The following is a 27668-nucleotide window of genomic DNA, read 5'->3' as shown; positions in this document are numbered from 1 at the left end:
ATGGAAACTCGGTGGTGGTCCCAGTGGACTTATAATAACTGTCACAGGGCAGCAAACAAGATAAAAGTGGAGGCTTGTAACGGATCGGAAATACCTGTGCAAGTCAGGCAAATAACGCCCGGCGCCTCAGAGAACGGATTCCTTCCTTCATTTGTAGGATGATTCGCTTTACTTGTGTAATGTCGTTTGAAGCAACTCTAAAAGCCTTTGACTCGTGGCAAATGACACCTCGCTCAGAAACCAAACTCCCAGCTAAGGCCCTTTGTGGTCGGGGGGGCTCCTGCCCCTGCTCTGTCTGGAAGGCTTCACCCTGGCCCTCGACCTCCATAAACACCACTCTTTTTCAGGACATCTCAAGGGCACTGCCGGGTTCTCTCTACTGCTGCCCCTTCTGACAGGAGATGTGAGTCCTTACTGTCCCCTTTGCACCTTGGTGCCCCCAGCACTTGGCTGACACACGACTTTGTCTGCTTTCCCCTAGCATCCAGCATCTGGGACAGGGATTGGGGGTTTCGGGTCTTTGCAGCCTCAGTGCACAGTGCAAATTAGACACATGACAATGTTTTAAATCAGAACGAAATTAACGACTGTATATCGTTCCAACCTCAAAAACTCTCCAAGTGTTAGCCCTGGACTCTCTCCTGAACTCTGGAAGCCAATTTCTTTTCCTTCCTTCCTTCCTTCCTTCCTTCCTTCCTTCCTTCCTTCCTCTTTCTTTCTTTCTTTCTTTCTTTCTTTCTTTCTTTCTTTCTTTCTTTCTTTCTTTCTTTCATGTTTATTTATTGAGAGAGAGAGAGCGCCAGTGAGGGGCAGAGAGAGAGGGATAGAGAGAATCCCAAGCAGGCTCCACCCTGTCAGGGCACAGCCGGATGCGGGGCTTGAACTCGCGAACCATGAGATCACGGCCTGAGCTGAAATCAAGAGTTGAATGCTTAACTGAGTGAGTCACCCAGGCGCCCCCTCTGGGAACTAATTTCTAACTGTCTCACAGACGACTTGACAGGAAGTTCAACGGGCACCTTAGACAACATGTAATTCCATGTTCATTGCAAAGCCAGCTTGCTGTCTCTTTTCTTTCCAGGTCCGTCCTTCTAGGTCCCAGGAGGCACCTTACACCCCTTCCTCACATTCCCTCCCTTGTCGGCTCCTCTGACTTCCACGGGTCTCCCAGCACACACACCTTCCTCTCCCCTCCTGTGGTCACTCCCCTGTCACGGGCCCATGACACTCACTCGGGCCTTGGCACAGGCCCCTCAAGGTCTCCTGGCCTCAGTCTCTCTCTCTCCTTCAGGAGATCGCTGCCAGCGTGGTTCTCTACCCACAAAATGTCAAATGCCTTTGGGCACCCCAGCATGTTATTCAAAGTCTTGATCTCTAACCCATCCTCCTCCTAAGTGGCCTTCGCTTTCTTTGGAGTTCCGTGGCACTTTATCATTTACACCTTTCTTTTGGCAAGTAAATGCACACACTGTTGGCTGTAATTTTTAATTTTTTTTTTTCAACGTTTTTAATTTATTTTTGGGACAGAGAGAGACAGAGCATGAACGGGGGAGGGGCAGAGAGAGAGGGAGACACAGAATCGGAAACAGGCTCCAGGCTCCGAGCCATCAGCCCAGAGCCTGACGCGGGGCTCGAACTCACGGACCGCGAGATCGTGACCTGGCTGAAGTCGGACCCTTAACCGACTGCGCCACCCAGGCGCCCCAGTTGGCTGTAATTTTTAAAATGCTGATGCCTTGTTTATCCAAACGGTCTCCTCCCCCTAGGGGTGGCATCACGTTTTAGGCTTTGTTATGTGTGCCAGGGCTTAGCACACCCGGCATCATGAAAACACACGCGTTGACCTACGCAAAGAAAAATATCACGATGTGTAAAATCTAAGTTATTCCTGGGTGGAGATCTCGTACGCTTTAATATTCAGGATACTAGAACTTTCTTTTGCCATTTCCCACCAGCCATGCTCAGAGGGCTGATATGTAGAGTAATGAGTCATCTATACAAAACATTGGGAAGAGCGTCTGACCTACGGTTAAAGCCATCATGATGATGGTGAGGAGGAGGAGGACGGAGAGGGGAAGAAGGAGCACCCTCAAGGAGGACCGGATACGTCCACGCAAAATGCGGATAAACTGTTTCCACGCAAACGGCCATACCGCCAAGCAATACCATCTGGAGGGATCCTTGAGCTGCACGTCCGTATGTAAGCACATTAATAAAAATATATTTGGACTGGTTTTATACTATGCTGGTCAGTAACTGGTTCAAGAAGAGAGGCTAGGGCAGCGATTGGGAAAGGTGGAGTAATGAGCAGATGGGGCTGGTGGGCACTAGAGCCTGGGGTATGAGCTCCTTACCAGACTGCTTCTCCCAACTGGAACTTAAGTCTGGGAGTCTACCGATGGTGAGCTCACATGGGCAGAGCCTTCCTTAAAAATTCCCTTGCTCTCTGTGGCGTTGGCAGGCGACCAACACACTTGGGCAGCTCCGAACGTACGTTCTCTGCTGGACTTCCAGTTGTGGAAAGGTCAAGGGAACTGGAGACATGGTTCGTAGAGGGGGGCCTGGAGGAACAGGAGATATCGGGCAAGGCGACGTGGGACGAGCACAGACACCCGAAGGAATGAACTGCAATGCATCTCAGCTGGGTGGCACCGAGTGAGAGACAGAGGAACCGGAGGTGAGCAGGTGGCACGGGGGCACCATCTCCCCAGAGCCAGTCGTGGGCGTGGGTCTGGAGGTTTGGAAAGTTGGTTTTCAGAGCAGAAACACAGACAGGTTTGGGAATTGGACGATGGATTTTGAAAGGTGCAAGAAAGCATGGTAGGTAACTTACATGGGTCCTATACTCTCTAGAGCTTTCTTGGGGTTGGAATGAGTCTCAAACAGAAGACAGATGTCCGTGATCGCTGCAGCAACTTACGTTTCCAGCCCCAGGTCTCCTCCTTACCAGAACGTGGTGCCTTTATTACGCATACCTAATGCAGGCATACCAGCAAATTCTTACAGGGGGTTGGCAATGAGTCTGTGAATTTTCTTTATGGGTCTTCTAGGGACTTTATAGTTACATTTGTTCCCTGATTAAATTAGATTTGTGATTCTCACTGGTATAAAATGTTTTGAGTTTTCAGTGATATGAAGGAAAGGCTAAAAGATGACCATTCTTTCTTTCAAAAGCGATAAACAGAAAATATTTAATGGAGACACATAATAGGTAAATTATGTTTTTTAACACTTAATCTGATATCCATGGGTGGATAAATTAAGGTCAGGCCTGCAACTTGCCATGACTTCAGATATTATCAATTTATATTTTCCTTGAAAACTATAACTATAGGTTTAATTTTTTTTCATGTTTTATCTATTTTTGAGAGAGAGATAGAGCACGAGCAGAGAAGGGGCAGAGAGAGAGGGAGACAGAATCCGAAGCAGGCTCCAGGCTCCGAGCCATCAGCACAGAGCCCGACGCGGGGCTCGAACTCACAAACTGTGAGATCATGACCCGAGCGGAAGTTGGACGCTTAACCGACTGAGCCATCCACGTGCCCCATAACTGTAGGTTTAAAGTGTGCCAAATGTCCGATAAATTTAGCCCTCTTTCCACTTATCCATTCCCTCCACACCCTAACAAATGACTCTGAGGAGCACTGGGCCCTTTAGTTTGGAAAGCTGGAATCTGGTTTGTATGAATTTAATTTCCCATGCAGAGATGGCTGAGCTGCTTCTGATTATAAGCCTCTTACTAAACACTGTGATAGTCAAGTATAACAAATGCAACAAAGAGGCACAGTAAAGAAAAGCTCCATGAGGACCAGATGATTGTATGGGTGTCTTTCGGAAGTTCTGAACTGGGGTGGGCCTCGACCGTCAGTTTCTGCCCTGAATCCAAACTAAAAACAGGGAGAAAGCAAGCAGGCTGGAGACGGAAGTGGAGGAGGAAGGGGCCAGTCTTTCTCCAGTCCCTAGAGAAAACACAAGATAAATATGCCGACTGTGGGGCTGGACACTAAGTGCTACAAACACCTCTTCTAGGTTTGTACAAAGTAAGAAAGAACCAACATGTGGGGATTAATAACAGGTTAAAAATTTAACTCGATGACAGAGATCTCTGATACCGTTATCCCTTGGCTTATTATTCAGCCAAAGCTGATTGCAGTTAAAGTGATTTTATATTTATGCTAAAAATAAATTAGCGTCACACTAGGGGAGAAAAGACCCTCTAAGCAAATGGACGAGACCTAGATAACCTCATGCGCTAGAGAAGCAAACGTCATTTTCATGAGTCACAAAGCTTGTCAATGTGATAAACGGTTTCTGGAAATCGAGAACGCTGCCGGCCACCTTCCTTTCCCCTAAAACATGTCACCCTGGAAGACAAGGACGACAGACACATGTTTGGCTGGCCTTTGGACCCTGGGGAGGAAGGTGTGGTCACAAAGCAACCAGCCAGCCCGCGGGGATGCTGCAGGGACGTCACTGTAAGAGGAAGCCAGTGGCTGCCTGTGCTGGAGGAAGGCATGTTCGGGAGAAGGCAGGAAATTCTGATGTAGAGATAAGGCAGGGTAGTGAGAAGGGGACCCGCGCCGGGTGGGGAGAGGAAACGAATCAGATCCCCAGGGAAGGAGAGAAAGGGCATGGCACAAAGAGAAGGAGGCCAGATGGGGAGGGAGACCCGTGAGCAGGGCAGGAGTCTGGTTTATTTCAGGTGTTGGGGTAACCAGGGCTGAGGAGGAGGGGGAGATAGGAAGGCTGTGTGCTGAGACTTAAAAGAAATAAGCTTGGAATTCTTTGTTTATTTGTGGGGGCTAGGGTAGGAGGGTGGAAAAGCAGAGAGGGAGGGGAGGGAGTGAAACGAGGGGGTGATTTTGTAGCTTCTGAGGGTCCGAGCGATGCGCTGGGGCTGAGGGATGCGTGATGTCACGCGACAGTGAGCGCCTAACTACATGACTGCTTACCCACTGCATTTAAAGTGCAGCCTGGGGAGTGAATGTTTAATTTTTTCACCATGTAACTGGCCGTAAATCTCTGGAAAATGTGAGGAGCGATGCATTTGATTTGAACCTACAAAGGCTGAATTAATTCACCTTCATGCTTAACCGAGTGAAGCCAGTTTATAACCATGCATCCCTAAGTGGGGCCGGCGCACAGAGGGGAGAACGTATCCCCACCGCGCTTGAGAATAACTTCATCGCTGACCTGAATCGGATCCAGTGGAAACTAAACATTCAGTACATACTTTTACAGTAGAGGGAGTAGAACGGAAAACAAAGTGAGCTTAGCCGAAACGTGAGAAAGAACAAAACGGGGCCGAGGCTCAGCTGGGTGGGGCCACGGTCTACTTTCCCACCCCCTGCACCCCCCAGGCCAGTAAGTCTCCACCCAGCATGAGTTGTGGATGACATCACTCACTTCCCAAATACACGGCGGCGGTTTCCTGCTCTCCACAGCCCAGCCAGGCGATGTGGTCAGCGGCGCACCTGGGCACAGATGTGGCCGGGTCGGGTCAGGTCAGAGTGGAAATGAAGGCCAGCCACACCAGTGCACGATCATGTGCTCGCTCGGTAAACTGCGTGCTTTAGCGCTGATCTTTTGGTCCCTCTTTCTTGGACAGACTTGCACACTGCGATGGGTCCGGGCCAGGCCAGTCGCGGCAGGAGCAAGAAACGCACGAACAAGTAGGCAGTGCCCGTGATCAATACTCGGCTCTGGAAAGAGCCCAGGGACCAAAGCGAAGGGAGGAGGAAGGGACAGGGGAGCTTTGACTTGCTGCCTTTCCTAGTCCCCCCCATCTCATCAGTTTGTGGGGTGAAAGCACTTAGCTTTTTTTTCTGTTCAGTTCCAAGTATCCACTCTGCCTCCCGAAACGCCCTCCCTGGCAGTGACCAGCATATCAACGCCCTATGACGTCTTAATCCCTTCCGCGTGAACCGTGAGTCTGCTTATCTCCAAAATTCTAGCCCACGTTCTTGCCCCGAAGAGTCATCTTGTCGTAATTTTATGTCCCACGTTGGTCGATAGAGAAGACTTCCCTGTCAGGGGGACCTCAGCACGGGAGGACTTCTACGTTCTTTGGGAGTCTCAGTGCGATATCGAAGGAGAAGAGTGGGACACACCGAACGCTGACATCAAATGGACTTGGGGTGGAATTCACAGAGCCGGACATTTCTCCACGCCAACTGTTTGACAACTCGATCTCGCATTTCCTTAGCAGAATCTGGGGCTGGCCAACGTTACACAGAACCAGACGCACCACACTCAGGAGTGCATTTCTTACGATGACACCCTAGCCCTTCTGTCCCGCCTTCAGGGTCTCACCTTTACAGGTGTTAAAACACTGCAAGGCAGCTGGGATGGGCAGACGACGGGACCCAGCAGGTGCCACCTGCTGCGCACAGAGTACTACTGACTCCCCGGCAACTGAATGGCCCTAGTTAAACATTTTTTCCCAAGGACTTTTAGTTTATCACTTGCCTATTCATTGCATTTTCATGGTATAGAAGGGACACATGCTCAATGCAGATACTGAAATAAGCAGAAAAGTACAGAAGAAAAAGCTGCTTCTACTACTGCAGCCCAATGTTAACATTTTGGTGTCTTCCCAGTTTTTTTTCCAAGTGGAGTGTAATTTACTTCCCAGTAATATCATGGCATATACTTTGCTTACGTGCTAATAATTTTATGTCAGGCAATTTATGCCAAATGATTAAAGAGCCCCTGTAAACTGTAGAAACCTAAAGGCAATATCAAAACAATGTGACCAGAAGAGAAAGACCACCTACTGAATTTCTTTTGGCACAAGATTGTTTTGGAGAAATTTAATAAGCTATTAGGTTGATTGAACACGATAAACCGTAAGCTTTGAAAGAATTTCGGAAATATAACGTAACACGGTAATCCATGGAATCCAGGGTAGGAAAATCTTGAAAACAATTTGCTCTTTTCTTCCCACATCAAGAACCTGTATTTGCTAAACAGTGTCTTAGAAGGAGATGCACTAAGTAGTGATAATCTGGTCAGGAATCTTGTACCGTTTGTAGCTTTCAAGAATACGCCTGAAATAACATATAACTATGTCATTAAGGAGAAGCAAGAATATATATGGTGTTTAGTGGGAATGGAGACTGAGATTTTGCGAAGGAAAAAGTAGCTACAGCAAGATGAGAAACACCGAGAGTGCAGGGAAGAGTGGTAGCTGAGCCGGATGTCCCTAAGCTAGTAATCCTTGCCTCGGGTGCTTCTATACAAACGGACGGGGAAGTGAAAGCCACTAGCGAAGCGGCTACAGCAGTTACTGATATTTCTAATTATTATTGTATTGTGTCATAACTAAATAGAACATGATGAAATGAAGTAATTAAGTGGGAAAAAAACCCTCTGGCCTATAAGTAAAGACAGGGGGTTAAACAGTCAATATCCACAAAGCTAAATCTGGAGGGGGGAACACTGAATTCCCCAGACATGTCACCACGTGATCGCTCAAGGTCATCAGGGCTGGAGACGTTTATTGTTTGAGGACAGACTTGTCTATACTCACATTCGCCACTTTGGAACCTACTACATAGCTGGGGGCTGTTTCTCCTTTGTCATAAAGCCTACAGCTTCCTGTACTTGGATGATTTCTTTTACCACGGTATAGCAGAAGGCCCATTAGGGAAGGACTTGGTCTTATTCGCCTCCACGTGGTTTTATGAATGAATGAATGAATGAACACTGCAGAAAAACTGAGAAGCTTTCTGATGTCGAGGTCTCAGTTTGGCCTTTCTTTCTGGAGTGGATAGATGGATATGTATTTCAAAAGTACTCAGGGGGCACCTGGGTGGCTCAAGTCGGTTAAGCGTCTCACTTTGGCTCAGGTCACGATCCCATGGTTTGTGAGTTCAAGCCCACACTGGGCTCTGTGCTGACAGCCCGGAGCCTGGAGCCTGCTTCAGATTCTGTATCTCTGTCTCTCTCTGTCCCTCCCCCACTCGTGCTCTGTCCCTCTCTCAAAGATCAACATTGAAAATAATTAAAAAAAAAAAGAAGAACTCAAATAAGCACATGTTTCGTGATTAAGAGTAAGAGTGACTCAGGATGCTAGGATTTTCCCACCTGCAGGAACCAGCCCCTCCGGTGTCCCCATTCCCTTTCCCTCAGTCATCTCAGCAGGAAATTACTACACTGTGTCTCCCACACGGGTGATGAATGTTCGAAGCATTTCAAAAGACCGTAGCAGGGCCCAGAATGGGGTCAAGTAAAAGTAAATACCAGCCCTTATTAGGCGATCCTGGCCTCCAACGGTGCACTTGCCCTGATACACGCGCAACTTCCCGCTGTCATAGAAAGCGGACGCTAAGGCCACCAACTACACGTGACCGTTTCCTGACCTCCAGGAACTTCTTTAGTCAGGCACTGCTTCCTTCCTGCGTCCTCACACTTGACTGTTTCACTGACGGCTCCTGGCCTGGCCCTGCGGTTGGGGGCACCACAGGGCAGCCCGGGGCTCTCTCCAGGACACTGCGGGCCTGCGGCCGCCCCCCAAACGCCATTCCTCACATTCATTTTCCTACTAGTCATTCGTCAGTGTTCCCGCATGAGTGGCGGCTCCAGAACTCTGATTTCCCAGAACTGCTCTCAACATGCGGGTCTGGTGGTATTAGCTGGGATGGGAGAAGATCCACAGCGTCTATTTGTTTAGTGTCCACAAGATTTTAAATTATGACTTCTGATGACTGTTAAATGCTCAGACCTATTAAGGTTATTAACTAATTAAAAAAAAATTTTTTTTAATGTTTATTTATTTTTGACAGAGAGAGACAGAGCGGGAGTAGGAGAGGGACAGAGAGTCAGGGAGATACAGAACCTGAAACAGGCTCCAGGCTCTGAGCTGTCAGCCCAAAGCCCTACGCGGGGCTCGAACTCGGGAACAGTGAGATCATGACCTGAGCTGAAGTCGGACGCTCTTAACCGACTGAGCCACCCAGGTGCCCTTGATTGATTCCTAATTTTTATACCAAACCATTTTCTTTGTCATTCACTTCTGTCTGTTCCTATCAGCTGTAAGCTGTCTGAAATGGAAAGCTGCTTTGTTTTGGGATTCCCGGAGCACTGAGCACCATGCCTTCTGTATACTGGTTGAATGAATGAATGAATGAATGAATGAATGAATGAATGAATGAATTTGCTGGGCCAGTTACTGCGGGGTTTTGAATCTGTACAGGGCCACACAGGGCCGATTCTGAGGGAGGTTGGCTTTCTCCTCGGTGAGGCCCACGGGCACACCCCTCCTCTCTCCGGGCTGTGCTCTGGTTCCTGAGCAAAGGCCTTCACTGACCCAGGCTCAGCAGACTTTGAGCATTTGAGGAGCTGCTGTCACGAGGCCACTCTAAGGGGCATAAAGCAAACTCTTCTCACTCTCCATTTTTGTTCCTTACGTACATCTCCGTTGCGGCATAAGTAAGTTATACTCGATAAAATTCATCCTTTTCAGGTGGTACAGGCCTATGAGTTCTGACAAACCAATATAGTCATGGAACCGCCACCACAATCAAAGTAGTCAAAATATAGAGTATTTCCATCGCCCCGGAAGGCTCCCCTGTTGTAGTCACTCCCCTTCTCCGCCCCACCTCCCCTCGGGAGATGTCATCCAGTAGCCATAGGATGTGAACCCTTCTCCCTACACCGATGCCATTGCTACCCCTCCCCCAGCCCGCCACCGCCCTGACTTCTAGGGACTCCCTGGTCTCCCCCCAGACTCCTGGGGTGGCCCTGTAAATGTGGACGTTTAGAAAAAATTTTTATGTTTATTTATTTATTCTTGAGGGAGAGAGGAGCAGACAGAGGGGGAGAGAGAGAATCCCACGCGGGGCTCCATCCCGCGACCGCGAGATCACGACCTCAACCGGGATCAAGAGTCAGATCCTCAACCGACTGAGCCACCCAGGTGTCCCTAAACGTGCTTGGAGTGTCGTCCTTCACCCTCTTCTCAGGTCTCTCGTGCTTATCCGTGCTTCTCCCCTGGTTCAAGCTCTGCCTTCATCTACATTCTGACAACTCTCAAGGCCTTGCTTCCTGCTCCTCTGAGTGTTATGTCTGCATTTCTAACAGATCCACAGGCCACTTTACGTGTCCCGTTAACGCCCGCGCTTCTCCACATCTATGCCACACTCATCTAGGCCCGGCCAATCTGCCTTCCCCGTGTGCCTTCTGTGACCACGGCACCGCCATCCACAGTCAGGCGGCAAGGGCCCCTCCCCCGGCCCCACAGGTAGGTGGCCGCCCTTCAAATCCGTCTTGCATTCTCCTCTTCTCTCCGTATTAGTTTGAACGACTGCAGTGCCATTTACCTCTGGCTCTCAGCCCTCTAACCATGCTCCTTCTGCTGCCGGGGCTATTTTTCTAAAATAAAAATCAGATCACATTTTTCCTCTTATAAAAAGAAAACGAACAAACAAACTCAGAAACCGCCCTGTAGTGACTCCCCAGGGCGCCGAGGAGAAAAGCCCAAGTTCCCACCGACGACAGTCGAGCTCCGTAACAGCTTGGCCCGGTCTTGCTCTCCCTGAGCCATTTCTCAGACTCCCCGGCCCGTCCAACCCCAGCCACGCTGGACCACGCTGGGTCTGTCATGTATTTTTGTGCCCGTGAGTTGAAATTCACTGTTTCCCCAGTTCAGAGCTCTTACGAAGTATTCTCGACTCTCTTCTTCCACATACCGTGTTCCCTCATCCACCTCGGGCCAAAGCGGCTGTCGCCGCCCCCGTGCTGAGGGCACTCAGCATGCCAACGCCACCCTTTCTAGATGCCTCTGTGCTATGCAAACCTGTGCTCCTCAGAGTATCTCCATGCCTCACAAGCAATGAGAATGCAAGAAATGCTTATTGAAAACATCTTGCCCAATATTAGATGAAACATGTGAATGTCAAGGGAAAAATTCTGCACTTTTTAATCTACTTTTGGCCCGTTCATTGCTTGTTTACATAATAACAACAGAGCCATGTGTTGGATTGAAACACTGGATTTTTGCCAGCCTTTAGAGGTGCTGGGCGGGTCCTGTCTGGCAGGAGCAGTCTCCTCCATTATCTGACTAGAATCAAATCTTATCATTTGAGTACGATAATGTGAAAAAGGTCCGGAGGCACCGTACTAAGCCATTCCACCATTTAAATATCAGACTGAATTCCACCAAATTGTTCGCTTCCATGTTCTATGAGGGGAATCCGTTTTATGACTCAAGGGATCCCGAACACACGATTTAAAAAACACAAGAAAGAAAAACCCAAACCACGACGGAGGAGGTGTTTTATATGGTGGAAGAGAATGTCTAGAAAAACAGCAAACACTATTAATTCCCAGCAGCCGATTTGCAAAGCGTTGGCAGAACAGAAGGATTTAAGGCATCAGGACAACACAGCCTGGGGAAGGTTTCTGGAGAATGTTACTCACCGTTCCGACCAGAGGGTAGATGAACCCAGCGCCTATGCTGGCCCGGACGTCACTAATGGGCAAAATGAAATCTCTGGGTACGCCTTTCTTGTCAGGTTGGTGAGACAGAGAAAGGTGAGTCTTTGCCATGCAGATGGGCAGATTTCCAAACCCCTGGAAGAAAGGAAAGGAAAGGTGTTCATTGAGCACAGATGTCAGTTTCTTGTATGTGTCCGACTTGCACTCCACAGGATCCCCGAGGCTCAGGTCCAGGCACACGGCAGGTGCTGGTCACTACTCGTTCACTGGGCAAGAAGATGGGAAGAAAATTCATTTCCACGTGATCATCGCGTGGCTGAAAGTACCTGCTGTTTATTTCGGAGAACTCTCCGTAAGGAAGGCAGCATTATGTGTGTGTTTGGGGGAAAGTCTGGCTATTTACAGGCAAAGGAGAAGCAAAGGCCCTGTCAGAAACTATTTCCAAGGATATTAATATCCGGGACTCAGAAAGGTAAAAATGGAGAAAGGCTCCGTAATGAGGCTTTCAGTCGTGTTCACTCATTCTTGGAGGCTGTCGGGAAGCAAAGGGTCCCTTTGTGTTGGTTTATGAATCATGGTTATTTGATCTGCGATCACATTATATGAACTAAGATGAGGTCACTATTTAAGACTCTTATTTTTGAGGACCAAAGGCGACGCCTGACTCAGAGTTCCAAAGGTGAAAGGGCAGGAAGTCACATGTGGGGTCTCACAAAAAGGACAGTGTCCTTGCAGCCTGGTTCTGATTAAAGGGTACATAGTGTCTCTTCAGAGACTTTGCTAATTGATGGCCACCACATACTGGACACATAACTTTTAAGGAATATTTCTTCAGTCAGTTGGTAGGGATAAAACGAATATAGTCTTCAGAGGTAACACATGCAGAATTTCTTATGATTCAACTTAAAACTATTTGGAAGATTTTTCAATATTTTCAATTGGAGGGTGGGGCTGGTCTGTTTTCAAATGCTAGAATAGTCTCATACACTGATCAGAAATCTGCTGGGGGACAATCACAATTGCTCTATAGAAATGGGGGCCAGAATTTTGGGTTTCAGAGATCATTCAACGAATGAAATAATTTGAACTGAGGTAGGCTTGCCCGTGTAGTATTTTGCCACTCCAGATATTTAAAAAAACAAAAAACCAACAGGGTATAAACTAGTAGCATATGACTTCATATAAACAAGAAGTTTTAATGCCGAAAACAAACACTAGAATACATAATGATCCTTAAACATTATTTTAAACTCACGTAAAAAAAAAAAAAAGATGAATGACAATGACCTTACTTTACTCATTTCATTGCACACGAGTGAAATTTCACTGCAGAACAATGCCAGTATGTACAGCAATTTGTGGGAACCATTTATTTATTTATTTTTTTTAACGCTTATTTATTTTTGAGACAGAGAGAGACAGAGCATGAACGGGGGAGGGGCAGAGAGAGAGGGAGACACAGAACCGGAAACAGGCTCCAGGCTCCGAGCCATCAGCCCAGAGCCCGACGCGGGGCTCGAACCCACGGACTGCGAGATCGTGACCTGAGCCGAAGTCGGACGCTTAACCGACTGAGCCACCCAGGCACCCCGAACCATTTATTTTTTAAAAGCACAAGCTGAGGGCATACGTGGAAAATTCTAAGAAAACATGAGTTGCTAATTATCTTACCAAACCTGGGAGAGTACTCTGGCCGGCATCGGTAGTTTTTATCAAAAAATCAAAATATGAAAAAAAAAAAAAAAGTCAAAATATGATTTACAAATAGGATTTAGGGGTCGGGAATTTTAAAAAAGAGATCAATGATACTCATAATGAAGTCATTTCGCCAGCCAGCTCTGGAAGTGCTTTGACTTCTATCACATCACAGCAAAATGGAGGGAGCATTCGAGGCATACGGTCGTTTTGGTCGAGGTGGCTGACCGTGCCGCAGCAGAGTCCATGAATGATGGTCATCGTAGGACTGGGCTCAGGCTGCTGACTCCCAGCCACCTTCACAGACGTTTGCTGACTTGCCTTTGTCACTCTCTAGAAGATGACAGAGCCTTCGACTCTGGTGGGCAATCTCGGCCCCAAGCCAATGAACCACTTGCAGAAAAAATGAACACCAAGAACCCCCATCTTATAAGGTGCACTACATACGCCTTGCCTCACCTGGCACCGTGCTAACATTCGTAAGGGAGTAAGAGCCCTGCAAGGAAGAGGAAGCACCACAAATCATCCAAATCCGACTCCACAGCCGCACATCCAAGTTTCAATGCTCCTGGCTGAGCGGGAGGGTGAACCATCCCGTCACAGACACGACATCACACATACGATGCATATCGGACAATTTGTAACCACAAAAGTCAACGATGTATCCTTCAGAGGATATACACCTTTGCTATAATGTTCTATTTGTAATCAACAAACTACCCAGGGATATCAGTTCAATCTCTGTGGACTAAGTAGATTGGGCTGAGTTCAGCTGGGGAGACAAATAACAGTCTTGAAGTCAAAGTGAGCATTTTACGAGCCACAGGTGGACTTTTTTTTTTTCCCCCCTTAAAAGTGTAACTCTTACCTGTTGTGTGTAACGATCTATTTTGGATTGTGCCTCAGGAGACAGTTCGATATCTTTGGCTCCATATACAGCCTGCGCGATGGTTCTTATCTTTTCTACAATTGGAAGCTGGAGAAACACAAAGGACGACCAAATTGTTAACGTTAATCTGGGGAAAGAATTGAGGGAAAGCTCGGGGAGTTTCTGTGCAATTGCTTAAAATTCCCTACCAGATTCCCTCCTCAGCACCCGTGGCATTTGAAACAAACACTCTTTTCTCCTTCTATCACCCTTAAAGTATGAAGAAGTATCAAGAAGCTTTAGAGGTTCAGCCAACTCAAAGGCTGCTTATCTAATCATTTTTACCCACTGCATTGTTTTAAAAGATGTACTTCATACTACGGTTTTAATGGTCTTATGTGTCAGAACAGGAGTCTCCTAACTAAATACGCAAGGCTGGTACTCAAGTGCATCTCGGCTCGGGGTTATGTAACAGAGAACACAGCAATACTAGAAAACGAGTACTTTTTTTGTGAGTAGGAGTGGGCTGATATTTTGATATAAATGTCGATGTGCTGACTTTATTGGGAAATCGGGGTTGAATCTAGTGTCACTTCAGCGAATTATGAGAAATCATGGAGACTGGGAAAGAATCCAAGAAGGCTGGATACAGGCACGGAAGTGTGTGTGGTGGAGAAGAACAATCCTCCATAATGCTGGAGGGGAAACGTGGATGCAGACTGCTGGCAAAATCCTGAATGTGATCTTCAGAAAGAACCGTGGTTCACCGGAAAGGAGTATGTCGCAGATGAAGTGATTCTTACTTAAGCAAATCATTTGACAATGTCATTCATAATTTTACTGTGGGTGGAAGGTACAGAGGCATAATGCAGTTAGTGGATTTACCGTTTGGTGCACAGCTGCTGGACCGAGTGCCCATTGGTGGAATGAATGTCACCAAGGGGCAGAAGTACGTCTGTACATTCGTACGAATTACTACTGATCCACACAGGAAGGAGAGTTATCCCATAGGAGAAAATGAAAGCTGGGTCTACCCCCCACCCCCATCTGACAGAACCCCAAACTGCTTTTGAATGTGTTTTTCATTACTAGAGTTTTTATTACTGTAGACTGGTTCTGTAGCCTGGAACTTAAATATTGGACGTTGCAACAAATAATAAATGAAGGTGTGAGTCATTATAACGTTTCCCTGAAGGACGTAAAAGATGGTTTGAGTCAATGGAGAGAAGTACTCTGTTCACAGACGAGAATACTGTACAGATGTCAGTTCTCTCAAACTTCACCTATTAGTTCAGTGCAATTCCAATAAAAATCCCAAGAGCGCTTTGGGATGCTTGGCCAACCAATTCTCAAATTCCTAAGAGTAATGGCACAGATAGGTAAGATAACTTCAAAGGTAAGTAAAACCATAAGAACAAAGATAGGGACTTGCCTTTCCAGATCAATCAGACTACAAAACTATGGTAATGAATTCCATATGGTATTGGCATAAGACTACATGAATCAATCAATGGAAGATAAGAAAGAACCCAGAAGGATACCGCAGCAGGTGTGGGACCATATATAGTAGAAATGACACAAAACAGAGAAAGGGCTGACCATTCAACTGACGTTCAGCTAGAGAGAAATAAAATTAGATTCCTACCTCGCAAGGGGCACTTACATAAATCCAATATAGAACAAAGGCATAACTTTTAAAATTAAAACTCTAAATATTGGAAGAAAACATTGGGAGCTCTCTTTATGATCTTGAGGTAGGGAAGGATTTCTTAAATATGGTAAGAACAGAATATGCCTTAAAAGAAATGATTTATAGATCTGACATCAAAATTAAAAACTTCTTGTGTACAAAAAGACATTATAAATAAGGATAAAGGATAAGGAACAGTCTGGGAGAAGACAGATATAAGCAAATATTTAGCAGTCAAAAGATTAGTTACTGGAATGAATTAAAAAAACCTCCCACAAGTCAAGAAAAAGACAAATAATTAATACTGGGCCAAAGGAGTGACTAATAGCCATATAAAGAATGCCCACTCTCATTAGTAATCAAGGAAACAAACGAAAAGGATAAAAACCTAACTCACACTCATTAGCTTGGCAAGAATGAAAAGTATGAGAATATCAAGTATAGGTGAGGATGTGGGGGGAATGATCCTTCTAAGTACCCCTGCCTTGGTTGAGATGCTAATGGTCTAGCCCATTGTGAAGCTTCCTAATTGGTCTCTTCACTTCCAACATGCCCTCTACTCTACCATGGTCTAAAAGGTCCTTTTGAAAAGGTACCCAACTACGACAAACCCAAAAGTCTTCCGCTATTCACGGCCTACTGAAGAAAAAATCTGGTTGTGATATTTAAATACCTGCACAATATGTGCTCTGAAGCATAAGGTTAAGCCCCCATATCTTAAAATTTCCCCATGTCTTCTTGCTTCTGGGCCCTGCACATAAAGCTTCTTCGTCTGTAATCCCGCAAGATCAATCTCTGAGCTCTCTAAGGTCTCTCTCAAAGGCCAGCTTCTCTACAAAGCTTTTACTGATCCTTCTGAAGCACAGGGAGGCATTCTTTTCTCTTCTGTTCAGATGGCCCTGTAATGCGCTTACACGGATGCTTTACAGGACTGGGGCTTCACCCGGGAATGGCAGTAAGGCGGCTGCCGGCAGGGCTCAGGCTATTTTTGGGTACACTGATGGACGTCAAATGGTAATGGTCCTAGGATCAAACTGGGACCCTGAAGTCTACCACATGGCCAGGGGCCTGTACTCCAGGGGCTGTCACCGGAGAAATCAGAGAATAATCTGCACCTCCAGAAGGGAGTACTCCAAAAAGAAAGGATCATTATTTTCCAGGAAGGCAGAACGCACAGCAAAGACAGAAAGGAGAAAGAAGTTAATTCTTAGCCCGATGTTTAAGGAGAAGCTGTAATCCTCGGAACTGCCTCACTCAATGGTGACCTGCCTGCTCCAGGAGAGATCAGTGTAAGTGAGGTATGGTGCCAGGAATGCTGTAGGAAGAATTACAGAGATAACCTACAGGGCAGCTTCTACTGTAAAAGATTCCACATTCCTATTAGGTGAAAAGAAGGAACAGCCTATTGAACTTCTCTGAGGTCAGGGACCACCTCTTGTTCACCTACAGGCGGGGTATTGACACGGCCCCTGGAGTACAGAGTAGGCCCTCAATATATAGTTGAGCAAAGGAACAAATCTTTCTTTTCTTTTTTTAAAACAGTTTTATTTATTATTGAGAGACAGAACATGAGGCCCTAGGGGTGGGGCAGAGAGAGGGGGGAGACGCAGAATCCGAAGCAGGCTCCAGGCTCTGAGCTGTCAGCACAGAGCCTGCCGCGGGGCTCGAACCCACACACCGCGAGATCACGACCTGAGCCGAAGTCAGACGCTTAACTGAACTGAGCCACCCAGGTACCCCGGGAACAGAGATTTCTGAATCTCCTGTTGACCAAGCAAGGATTCCATGTGGTACAATGTCAATGTCAGATTTTAAGAAAGTGAAGGTGCTGATGTGCTGGAGACAATAACGAGAAAGGACTTTTTGCTGAACCTTAGACCTTCCTCATCAGCAGGATATGTGGACGGGCACTGAAGTGCTTGCTTTCGACGCTGCACTTAAGCTAATACGGTCTCCTCTGCTGGTCAATAACTGCTTTGCAAAGAGCAAACCTTTTTAAGAAACAGAAGCTAATCGGATGCTGGAAAATATTTCCAGCATCCACAGAGAGCAAGCAAATGCCCATGCTTTGTCAGGGGAACTCAGGTCTCAGGATACTGTGCTCCCCAAATAGTATGATAGTGGGTGGTCCTGGGCAACAGGCAGTGTCCCCAGGAGAGCTACAAAATGACAACAAAAAAGGATATTGCCATTTATAACATAATCCAACGACTGCAACGCGCTATTTACTGAACTCTGGGTTACAATATGACTTTTCTGTTACGACAATACTTAAAGAGCTCACACGTGAAGCAGGTAAGAGTAAAAGGATGATTAGTGAAGGAATTAGCGAGTGGGTATTTAACTAATGTATTATGGTTTTTTTCCCCCTTTATTTTTAGAGACAGAGCAAGAATCTGAAGGAGGCTCCGCGCTCACCACAGACCCGGATGCGACGTGGGGCTTGATCCCACGACCCTGGGATCACGATCTGAACCGAAATCAAGAGTCGGATGCTCCGAGGGGCCCCCGTACTGCATGTTTTTAAACCTGACAGTATTGCATTTCAAGAAATACATGTATTTAATTTTTAATTGTAGTAAAATATACAGTAATAGAAAATTGACCATCTTAACCATTTTGAAGTATATAGTTCCATATGAAGTACCTCCATGCAGTTGTAAAACCAATCTCCAGAACTCTTTTCATTTGGCAAAACAAAAGCCGTGTACCCGTTCAACACTAACTCCCCCTTCTTCCCTCCCCTCGGCTCGTGGCAACTGCTTTTCCTCTACGAATTTGGCTACCCCAGCTACCTCACACAGGTGGAACCAGAGAACATTCGGCCTCTTGCACCTGGGGTATTTCAATTAGCATGACACTCAAGGTTCGTCCATGTCGCAGCATGTGTCTGAATTTCCTTCCCTTTGAAGGCTGTGTTATGTTTCACTGTAAGTGCATTTTTTTTCTTCTCTGGGCACCCACTGATGGACTCTCGGCTCTTTTCTACCTTTCCACTGCTGTGAATAATGCTGTTAGGACCGCGCGTGTACAAATACCTTCTTGGAGATTCAGCTTTCAATTCTTCGGGACATTCAGAAATACGCATTTTCGGCTGACGACGAAACCACCCTCCTTTCCAATGCTCATTTGATAGTATTTTGAGAATTTCAGGCAGGTGCCAGGCTGACTAGGTAAGCCGTGTAGTTGTTTTTTGTCTAATTCCTGTAGGAAAATTGCAACCGCCCAAACGTGACATGCTGGGAAAGTATAGGGAAGCAGGCAAAGGCCAGCAGTAGGATTCCAGCTGGGCGCCTTGTCTCCCCTCTTTACCCTCAGATGCCAGACCCCCAGGCTTCCCAACATGCCTTGCCTGCCTCTTGCCCTTCCGCACTTTCGCCGCCCCGGCCCCAGGCTTGCTATGCCCGGGGAAGATGAGCGTGCTCCCCTGACCGCTCTGACACGTGCAGTGCTGTCCAACGTGAGCCTAAGAGAATGTCACATCCACACCCTGGCGCGTGACCCGCAGCCCCATGCTAAATAAATCAAGCGCGGCAGCTGACCTAGCCACAAATCCCAAGACCAAAATCCTCTCTGGACTGCGACTACAATTTTTCTTTGTCACTCACGTGGACAAGCGAATAAATAAAAAGATTATCTTAGTCAATGTATCTTTTGGGTTTTATATAAAAACTAAACACTGCCCTGATAAGGTAGTTCCCATCGCATACAACCTATGTTATGTCAGTAGGCAAGGGACATCCTGCTGTTGCTCGGCTCAATTTGGGGGAGAAGTACAATCTTTTAAGAAAAAACAACAAAAAAGAGAGCCAAGCTGTCACGTGATCTTGATCTGAACTTGATATTCACCTACACTGCTTGGTTTTAAACGCGTTTTCAATAAAACAAATAAAATGGTAAATTATGAAAGCTTACGAATTAACCACCCCTGGCTTTCCCTGACTCTGTAAATATTTACTAATTTATCTGTTCACCACATCATTCTCCTCCTATCCCTAATGTCTAGGAGAGTGGCTTGCACACAGTAGGGATTCCACAAACATCTGCTGAATAAATAAATAGCCACCGAGGGCGAGTACTTTCAAGATGTCACGGTATACAGAGAACTTTGGGGACCTCCTGAATAAAGCGCGTCTGATGGGGTGGGGACAATGACACAACGCACAAATACGACACACTAGTGCCCTGGAGGACAAAATTCTTAATTGTGGTTAATTTAAATTTAAATAGCCACCTGTAATCGGTCACTATGGGCCTGGGCAGCACAGCTCTGGAGAACAACTCTGACCAATTGTTGTATCGTTGTACAGCCTTCCGCCCACAGTAGGTGCACCGTAAAATTAGCTGAGGAACAGCACAAAGGTAAGTTGGAGGATGTGGTGACTTCTTCCTGCGTTATATTCATTTTGTATATATGGTGATCCAGGCTCAAAGAAGCTGAGTTAGTCAAAGTTTAGACAGCACATCTTTTTTTGCTAAGGTCTGGGAAACCTGCTAGAATTATTGTATTATTTATTTATTTATTTATTTATTTTTAAAAAATGTTTATTTATTTTTGAGAGAGAGAGAGAGAAAGAGCAAATGGGGGAGGAGCAGAGAGAGAGAGACAGAGAGAGAGAATCCCAGGCAGGCTCCTTACAGCCAGCACAGAGCCCGACGTGAGGCTTGATCTCACAAACCATGAGATCATGACCTGAGCCCAGATCAAGAGTAGGCAACTTAACCAACTGAGCCACCCAGGCACCCCAAGAATTATTATTTAAGACCTTCTTGGTGGAATAAAACTGATCTACAAATTCCAGAAAAGCAGTTACACAAAGCTTTAAAATATTTTTTCGTGAGGAGGAAATGGCCAACATGGACAAAGTGAAATAAAACAAAACTTAAAACAGAGGTTAAAAAAGAAGCTCCCAATATCAATGAAGTATACAGGTATTATAATACAGGGGCATCTCAATATACCTGGAGGTCAAGTTCTAAAGTCAGCAGCTCTGACAGTCTTAGGAGACCCATGAAAACACTAAGCCAATACTCTACTATCAATACGATAGAATTTCTTTTTTAACTTTTTAAATGTTTTTATTTATTCTGGAGAGACAGAGAGAGACAGGACATGAGTCGGGGAGGGGCAGAGAGGGAGGGAGACACAGAATCCAAAGCAGGCTCCAGGCTCCGAGCTGTCAGCACAGAGTCCGATGTGGGGCTCGAACTCATGAACTGTGAGATCCTGACCTGAGCTGAAGTCAGACACTTAACCGACTGAGCTACCCAGGCGCCCCTACCTTTCTAGTACTTCAAATAAAAGTATATGAAACCATCGACGTTAACTTATCCTGGGCACACACAAGGTATAAGGGGTTCATTGCAATATACCTTTAGTGTCTTGGGAGCAGTGCTCTTACTGAGAAAAACAGACACTTGTATCTTTGACACAAAGCTTGTCCCTGGCTGTCAACCAGCACATCTGAGCTCCTAAACGCGTACGTGCTGACTAACGGGAGCCAGCTCACTGAGCAGGTGTCCCTGCTGGCTCACTGGCCCTGAGCGACAGGTTAACCCAGAAGACTCCAGAGGAATCTCACTGTCCTAAGGCAAACGAGATGTGCGGTGGATATAGCTGGGGTCTGGGGATGGAAAAAAAGCTCATCGCCGAAAGATCTCTATTTGCCTACGTCAAATGATGACAATAAAAAATTCACAGGGGTGAGCTTTTGTACGCTCAAGCAGAACATAAGAGCAACGTCAAGGAAAGGAACATATAGGAAGGGGTGATTTTAATGATCTCCTCCCACCCGCATGAAGAAGCGCTAACGTGGCCTGAGCACGTGGCTTTGCCTACTAACATGTATTTTTATGCCGTATGTGTTGATCCCCTTTCCACAAACTTGGCTTGTAAACCTCAATGTATTATAAGAGTAATACGAATGGTTGAAGGTGTGGTTTAAGTGCTATTTTCACACTCAAGGAGCCCTCGTTTTTGTGTTTTTTTTCTTTTTTTTACAAGAGTCTCTTTTTCTTGATTGTTCAGCAGCGTTCATAATTTCCCTCATGGAGATCTATCGGATCCTTTGGAAATGTGCTTCCGAAGAAAAAACTCTGGGTGTAAGAGTCTCACTGAAGAGCATAATAAACTGCAGCTGACCCTTGAACAATGGGAGATGTGGGGCACCAACCACCCCCACATAGTCAAAAATCCAAGAATACTTGACTCTACCCCCCAAATGTAACTAACAGCTTACTGTTGACCAGAAGCCTTGCTCATAAGGTAAATAGTTGATTACCACATAGATTGTATGTTGTATGTACTAGTCTTACAATAAAGGAAGCTAGAGAAAAGAATCGGTTATTAAGAAAACCAAAACAAAGAGAAAACACATTTACAGGACGGTAGCGTATTTACTGAAAACAATCCGCGTATGTGGGTCCGTGCAGTTCAATCTTGTGTTGGTTCAAAGGTCAACTGTACTCTTACCAAAGGAAACAGAAATCATTTTTTCACAAAAAGTCATCACTAAGACAAGTCTCCAAACTCTCAGATACTGGAGTGACTGAAAGCCTGTGCTGTTTTAAGTGTTTTTTTCCTAAAATGCTGAAGTTGTAGGTTTCTCTTTTATTTATTTAAAAAAGTTTTTTTAAATGTTTATTTTTGAGAGAGAGAGAGAGAGAGCGCACAAATGAGGGATGAGTAGAGAGAGAGAGAGAGAGAGGGAGACACAGATCTGAAGCAGGCTCTAGGCTCTGAGCTGTCAGCACAGGGCCCGACACGGGGCTCGAACCCACGAACCATGAGATCATGACCTGAGCTGAAGTCAGACGCTCAACCGACTGAGCCACACAGGTGTCCTGGTAGGCTTCTTTTTTAAAGTGGTATGTTGTATTTGGTCCCTTTAATGATAAGATCTGTGATAATATTAAAGAATATTCCTTAAGTGCTTGCGTTTTAGGCTGAGAAACGGGTACTGTCCCTACACAATGGTTGCCCGTCACCTACATTACAGTCGGAATGTCCAGGCAGTGGATGAAGAAGTGGCAGAAGGTGGCTGGCTAACAGGGTGGGACGCTGATGGTTCATTTTACAACCCTCAGTCTTTCTTGATGGGCTCGCAATTTTAGATCAAATAACGCATTTCTGGAAACTTCTATCATAGTGACATTCCACTTTTCAGGTTAGAAGAAAGCACTTAAATGAAATTACAGGAATCCTTGCAACATGCACACGAGAAACAGTTATAGACCACTCTTTCTTTCTCATCAGATGCTATTTCTGGCACCAAGGAAACAGAGCTGGGACATGCTTTGCCAGAATCACACAGGACTCAGTCGGATGCGATGAGGAGGCTGGGTGGGTTCTAACAAGAGGCTCTGATCTGACGAGACCTGCCAAAGACAGCTGGGGGAGACGGCCGAGGAGGTGAGCGATATACTGCAGGCCAAGGGACTTGACAGAAAACACAGAAGCCAGCGCTGAAACAGAATCTAAGTTTGACAGAGATTTGAGATGTGCCCGCAGAAGGGTGTGGTTCGGTCAAGGGGAGGCAACGGGGGAATTTGCAGCTGAATGGTGGAAAGGAGGCCGGGGGAAAAGAGGCTGATGATGGGCTTGGAGAAGTCTGGTTGAAAGACCCAGCTCGGTCATAACAGAAAGCAGAACATGAAAGCATAGGATTTCTGAATGAGATACTGCGCTGCATGGAAAATGTAAGGGGCTGCTTTCTACAGAACACTCCAAACGTTCCATTGCTCAGCAGGGGGGAGAGAGCTGAAAGGGCCGGTGGGAGCAGGAAGGGACCAAGGGCGAGTCTGTAAAAGGGAAGAAGGAGCCAGAGCACGTCACAGGGGGAGACGATGCTACAAGGACAAGGGCAGTAACAACAAACCACATCCCTTCTCCTCGCGGTGTGTGTGTGTGTGTTTGCAATTGCTATGAAATATAAAAGATGCACAGAGATGTGCATAAAGGTAATTTTACGTTTTAAAATTCTATTAATTAATTATAACTACACATAGAATGTGACATGCACTTAAGGCCCCAGAACTGTACATTTAAAAATGGTTAAAAGGGGAAATTTCATACGACGTATATTTTTTTTCTACCAATTTAAAAACTATATACACATGTATGTGTGTTTATACTTATCTTTATGTATTTCAAACTTGAGGCTCACAAACCACCCTAATAACTGACACATGTTCAAATTTGAATCATTAAGGAATAGAAAATGATTCCTCAATAACCAAATTAACTCCCCCCCCCCCCCCCAACCCGGCCGCCCCGCCTTAAACGGACCAGCAGGAGAGCAAACCCTCCTGGACAAACAGAAAGTGTAGTAGTTCAGAAATCGGGGATGCTGGCTGCCTGGGCCGAGTCTTCCCGGTCTGTTTTGATCTCCCTCCATCCAGCCCCCGCTGCGATCAAGAGACTGGCTTCGCACAAAGCACAGGAAAGACCCTTTAATAAAAACAAACACTATCCTCTCTTGCCGTCAAGGCCGCACCTCGAAATGTTTGCAAGGTCAGAGGAAGGATACGAAGAGGGTTTTCAACCTTAACTCCTGAGTTAACACACAACACTGAGAGTCTGATTTTGTCCTCACAGCCAAGTGGTGAAGTTGGTGTCAGTATCAGACGCTATTTTATAGATAAAGAAGCTGAGGCTCGGAGAGAGGAGTTAACTTGCTCAAATTTTATCGACCGTAGGAGGCCCAGGCAAGATTTAAACTCAATTCTGCATGACCCCAAAGCTTTCTCCTTTGGACTATAATGCTTCTCCTTCTGTCAAGCGTCCATCCGTTATGGCACAAGTCCGTCACCTTCTCGGAGCGTCTGCTTCTGCATGTAAAATGCAGAGTTGGGGGACGCCTGGGTGGCTCATTTGGCTAAGCTTCCGACTCTTGGTTTTGGCTCAGGTCATGAATTCATGGTTCATGAGTTCAAGCCCCGCATTGGGCTCTGTGCTGACAGCCCTCTGTCAGCTTGCTGTCCCTCCCCCACTTGCTCTCTTTCTCAAAAACAAAACAACACAAAACAAACAAAAAAAAAACCCAAACATTTTAAAAATGCAGAGTTGGTCCCACACACCCCCCCCCCCGGCACTGGCTGAGATGTACTCGAATGATGTATGGAATAGGGCTCTGATAGCTAACAAAGTGTAAATACAGACTCATTTTTCTTTCTGCTATACTATTTTCCTGTGTGCTTGCAGGTATGGAGATATCGTATCGGTCAACTGTAAAGACAGAACTGTCAAAAGTCATGATACAAGAGGGAAAGTTCCAGAAAGATGACTTCTGGGGGACATAACGTGGACCATGATTATCCCAAAGGGTTGTAAGATGTGATTACCCCAAGGGCTTTTGAGATGATTCCTACTCCCCACACAAAAGCGATCATGTCCTGTGCTCCTACTCTATGTCAAATGCCTCCGAACGATCTCAGGTGACTTTCTTTTTTTTTTTTTTTTTTTTAATTTTTAATGTTTTATTTTTGAGACAGAGAGAGAGCATGAACGGGGGAGAGGCAGAGAGAGAGGGAGACACAGAATCGGAAGCAGGCTCCAGGCTCTGAGCCATCAGCCCAGAGCCCGACGCGGGGCTCGAACTCACGGAGCGTGAGATCGTGACCTGAGCTGAAGTCGGACACTTAACCGACTGAGCCACCCAGGCGCCCAGGTGACTTTCTTTTTTAATGCTAGACTGGGGCGGAGGTGGAGCAGGAAACAAGACACCATCGACCCCGTGAGGAATGCATTCTTGGTGGACGGCAAAAGGCACACAGAAGCCTGGTTTGCGCTGAGAGGCAAAGGCAGTAGGAGGCTGATTTATCCAAAAGGATTTCATCACTTCTGTTTTCCTGTAGGGCAATCCCACACCTATTAAGCTGCCAAGCACTAACGGGTTAGTCGTTGGGGGGTGGAAAAGAAAGGGAATGAAGAGTTTCAAGAGAACCATTACTTAGTCTGTGTAGGTTCACCAGCACGATACGTGAGAATTGAGGACGAGGTGAGAAAAGTTTGAGCTGCGTTAACGACTGAACCACGGAATTCCGATTTCTAGACAAGACTGTAAATGGTCTTCGATGATCTAGAATCATCTTGCCAGTGAGGGGAATGCAGCTAGCTATTAGGGAGGCAGGAGTGAGCCAGAAGCAGCAATCACTCTTGACGTTATACAGCAATCCGCAGAGATGCTGGCTATCTAATAAATAATTATGCAATCCAAATCTAATTTCTGGGTTCTAAGAAAAGGGAGAAGAGTGTGTTGGCAAAGGAGGCAAGAATCCTATCAAACGCAGGACTTTAGTCCATGTTATTATAAATTTTCCCCCTATTTACAGGGAGGCAGACATTTTAACAGCATTATCTCCCTGAAGAATGGGATTCAGGAAAAAAAAAAAAAAAGAAAGTATCGGAAAGGAAAGGGGTTCGTCTTTGGGTTAGTGCGTGTATGCGAGACTGGAACGCAGAAACGTTTCTTCTCTTTGCCCACCTTCTTTTCACTTGGGATGGCTTCCTTGAACACAGTCCTACTTGGTGAAATCGTTCTTTCAAAAACTGCCTTTGGCGCTCAGAGCGGGGACGTTCCAGATCAGATGGCAATGGTCTGAGGCTCCTAGGGCAGGCCAGGGAGAGTGGGGTCCCTGACAGTGGTTTGTGTAAGAGGGCCCAGGGCCGTGCGAGGTGTGACGGACAAGCCGGCGGGCTCACCCGGGCAGCGGGGCACAGGAAGGAGCACAGGGCACATGGGCCGGCCCCCACTGAGTTGGCTTGAACTCCCTCAGCGGGCCCACTGCACGGCCGCATCTAGCTTCGCTTCGCATCTCCAGGGTGAGAGAACTCACGTCTTGAAGTTCCACCCGTTTTCTTCATGTGGAACGGGGGCGTACTGATCTCCGCCACCTCTGTAACCCAGAGCAGGCTTGGCTCTCACTCACAGCATGGCCTTCGAACTGACAAACCTTCCGTGGGCTAACCTTCCCAATTCATTCCTGAAATCCTTCCGTTCGGGTACACTTACGGAGTGGCCACAACGTCCACGGATCCTGTGTCTGTCACTGCCATTCTTCTTCTGCAGGCGGGCCACTCCTTGAAGGAGTAGTTCCCCACCCTCACCTCTACTTTTTTTTTTTTTTTACATTTATTTATTTTTGATAGAGAGAGACAGAGCGTGAGCTGGGGAGGGACAGAGAGAGCGGGAGACACAGAATCCGAAGCAGGCTCCAGGCTCCGAGCTGTCAGCACAGAGCCCGACGCGGGGCTCCAACCCACAAACCGTGAGATCATGACCTGAGCCGAAGTCGGATGCCTAACCGACTGAGCCACCCAGGTGCCCCTCACCCCTACTTTTGAACACAGTACTGCGTTCTGAAGGACAGAGCAGGACGGTTACCTCCATCATTCTTGATACTCTCCCAGCTCTGCCTCTTTCGGGACAGGGGACACTGGGTACTTATTTAATTTCCTTGTACTTTAGTTTCCGTATGTATAAAATGGGGGGATATCACCAATTCCCATCCAACAGGGATGTCGAGACTAAAGCAGTTACATGCACAAGGGGCCCAGATGCCGGGCACAGAAAAAGCCTTCCTTCCTCTTACTAGCAGGAGACTTGGCAGTAAGGTGAACATCGTGCCCTCGTAGGACATAACTCTGGCCATAGAGACAGTGCTGCTATGCCCTCTCTTCACTTATGCTGTGAGTTTGTGCATCTGAACTGGACAGAGATGTTACCGCTTGTGATGCCTGAGGGATCGAGAGAGCGAGCGAGGGACTGAAGGAATGGGAGGAGAAGCATCCAGCATAAAGGCTGAGCACTCTGGCAACCCTGGGCTACCAACCAGGACAGATCGGTAGCCGGAGCCGAAGCCACAGCGTCCGGGATAGGGATGTGCAGGTGGGTGCCGAGATGAACTGAGAACAGTGAGATCCCAGGAAGTTCAGATTTTCTGGCTGGAGGCTAATTATCCAGCTGCTTAAAAATA

At 46.6% G+C, this 27668-nt stretch overlaps 1 protein-coding gene across 2 annotated transcripts in view; it reads right to left on the bottom strand.

Annotated features, from left to right (window-relative positions):
• The window catches only part of MTHFD1L (methylenetetrahydrofolate dehydrogenase (NADP+ dependent) 1 like), a 184535-nt gene that overhangs the window by 40023 nt on the left and 116844 nt on the right, over window positions 1-27668 (bottom strand). For both annotated transcript variants that reach the window (XM_042940077.1, XM_042940078.1), the window contains exons 25-26: window positions 14003-14110; window positions 11422-11574 (exon numbers count right to left, since the gene is read on the bottom strand). In XM_042940077.1, coding sequence (XP_042796011.1) covers window positions 11422-11574; window positions 14003-14110 — 261 coding nt within the window. The remainder of the gene's footprint in view (window positions 1-11421; window positions 11575-14002; window positions 14111-27668) is intronic.

The sequence above is a fragment of the Panthera leo genome, chromosome B2, assembly GCF_018350215.1.
Source record: "Panthera leo isolate Ple1 chromosome B2, P.leo_Ple1_pat1.1, whole genome shotgun sequence".
Taxonomy (NCBI): domain Eukaryota; kingdom Metazoa; phylum Chordata; class Mammalia; order Carnivora; family Felidae; genus Panthera; species Panthera leo.
Note: the sequence above shows the minus strand (reverse complement) of the source record. Positions and strands in the feature narration are given on the sequence as shown.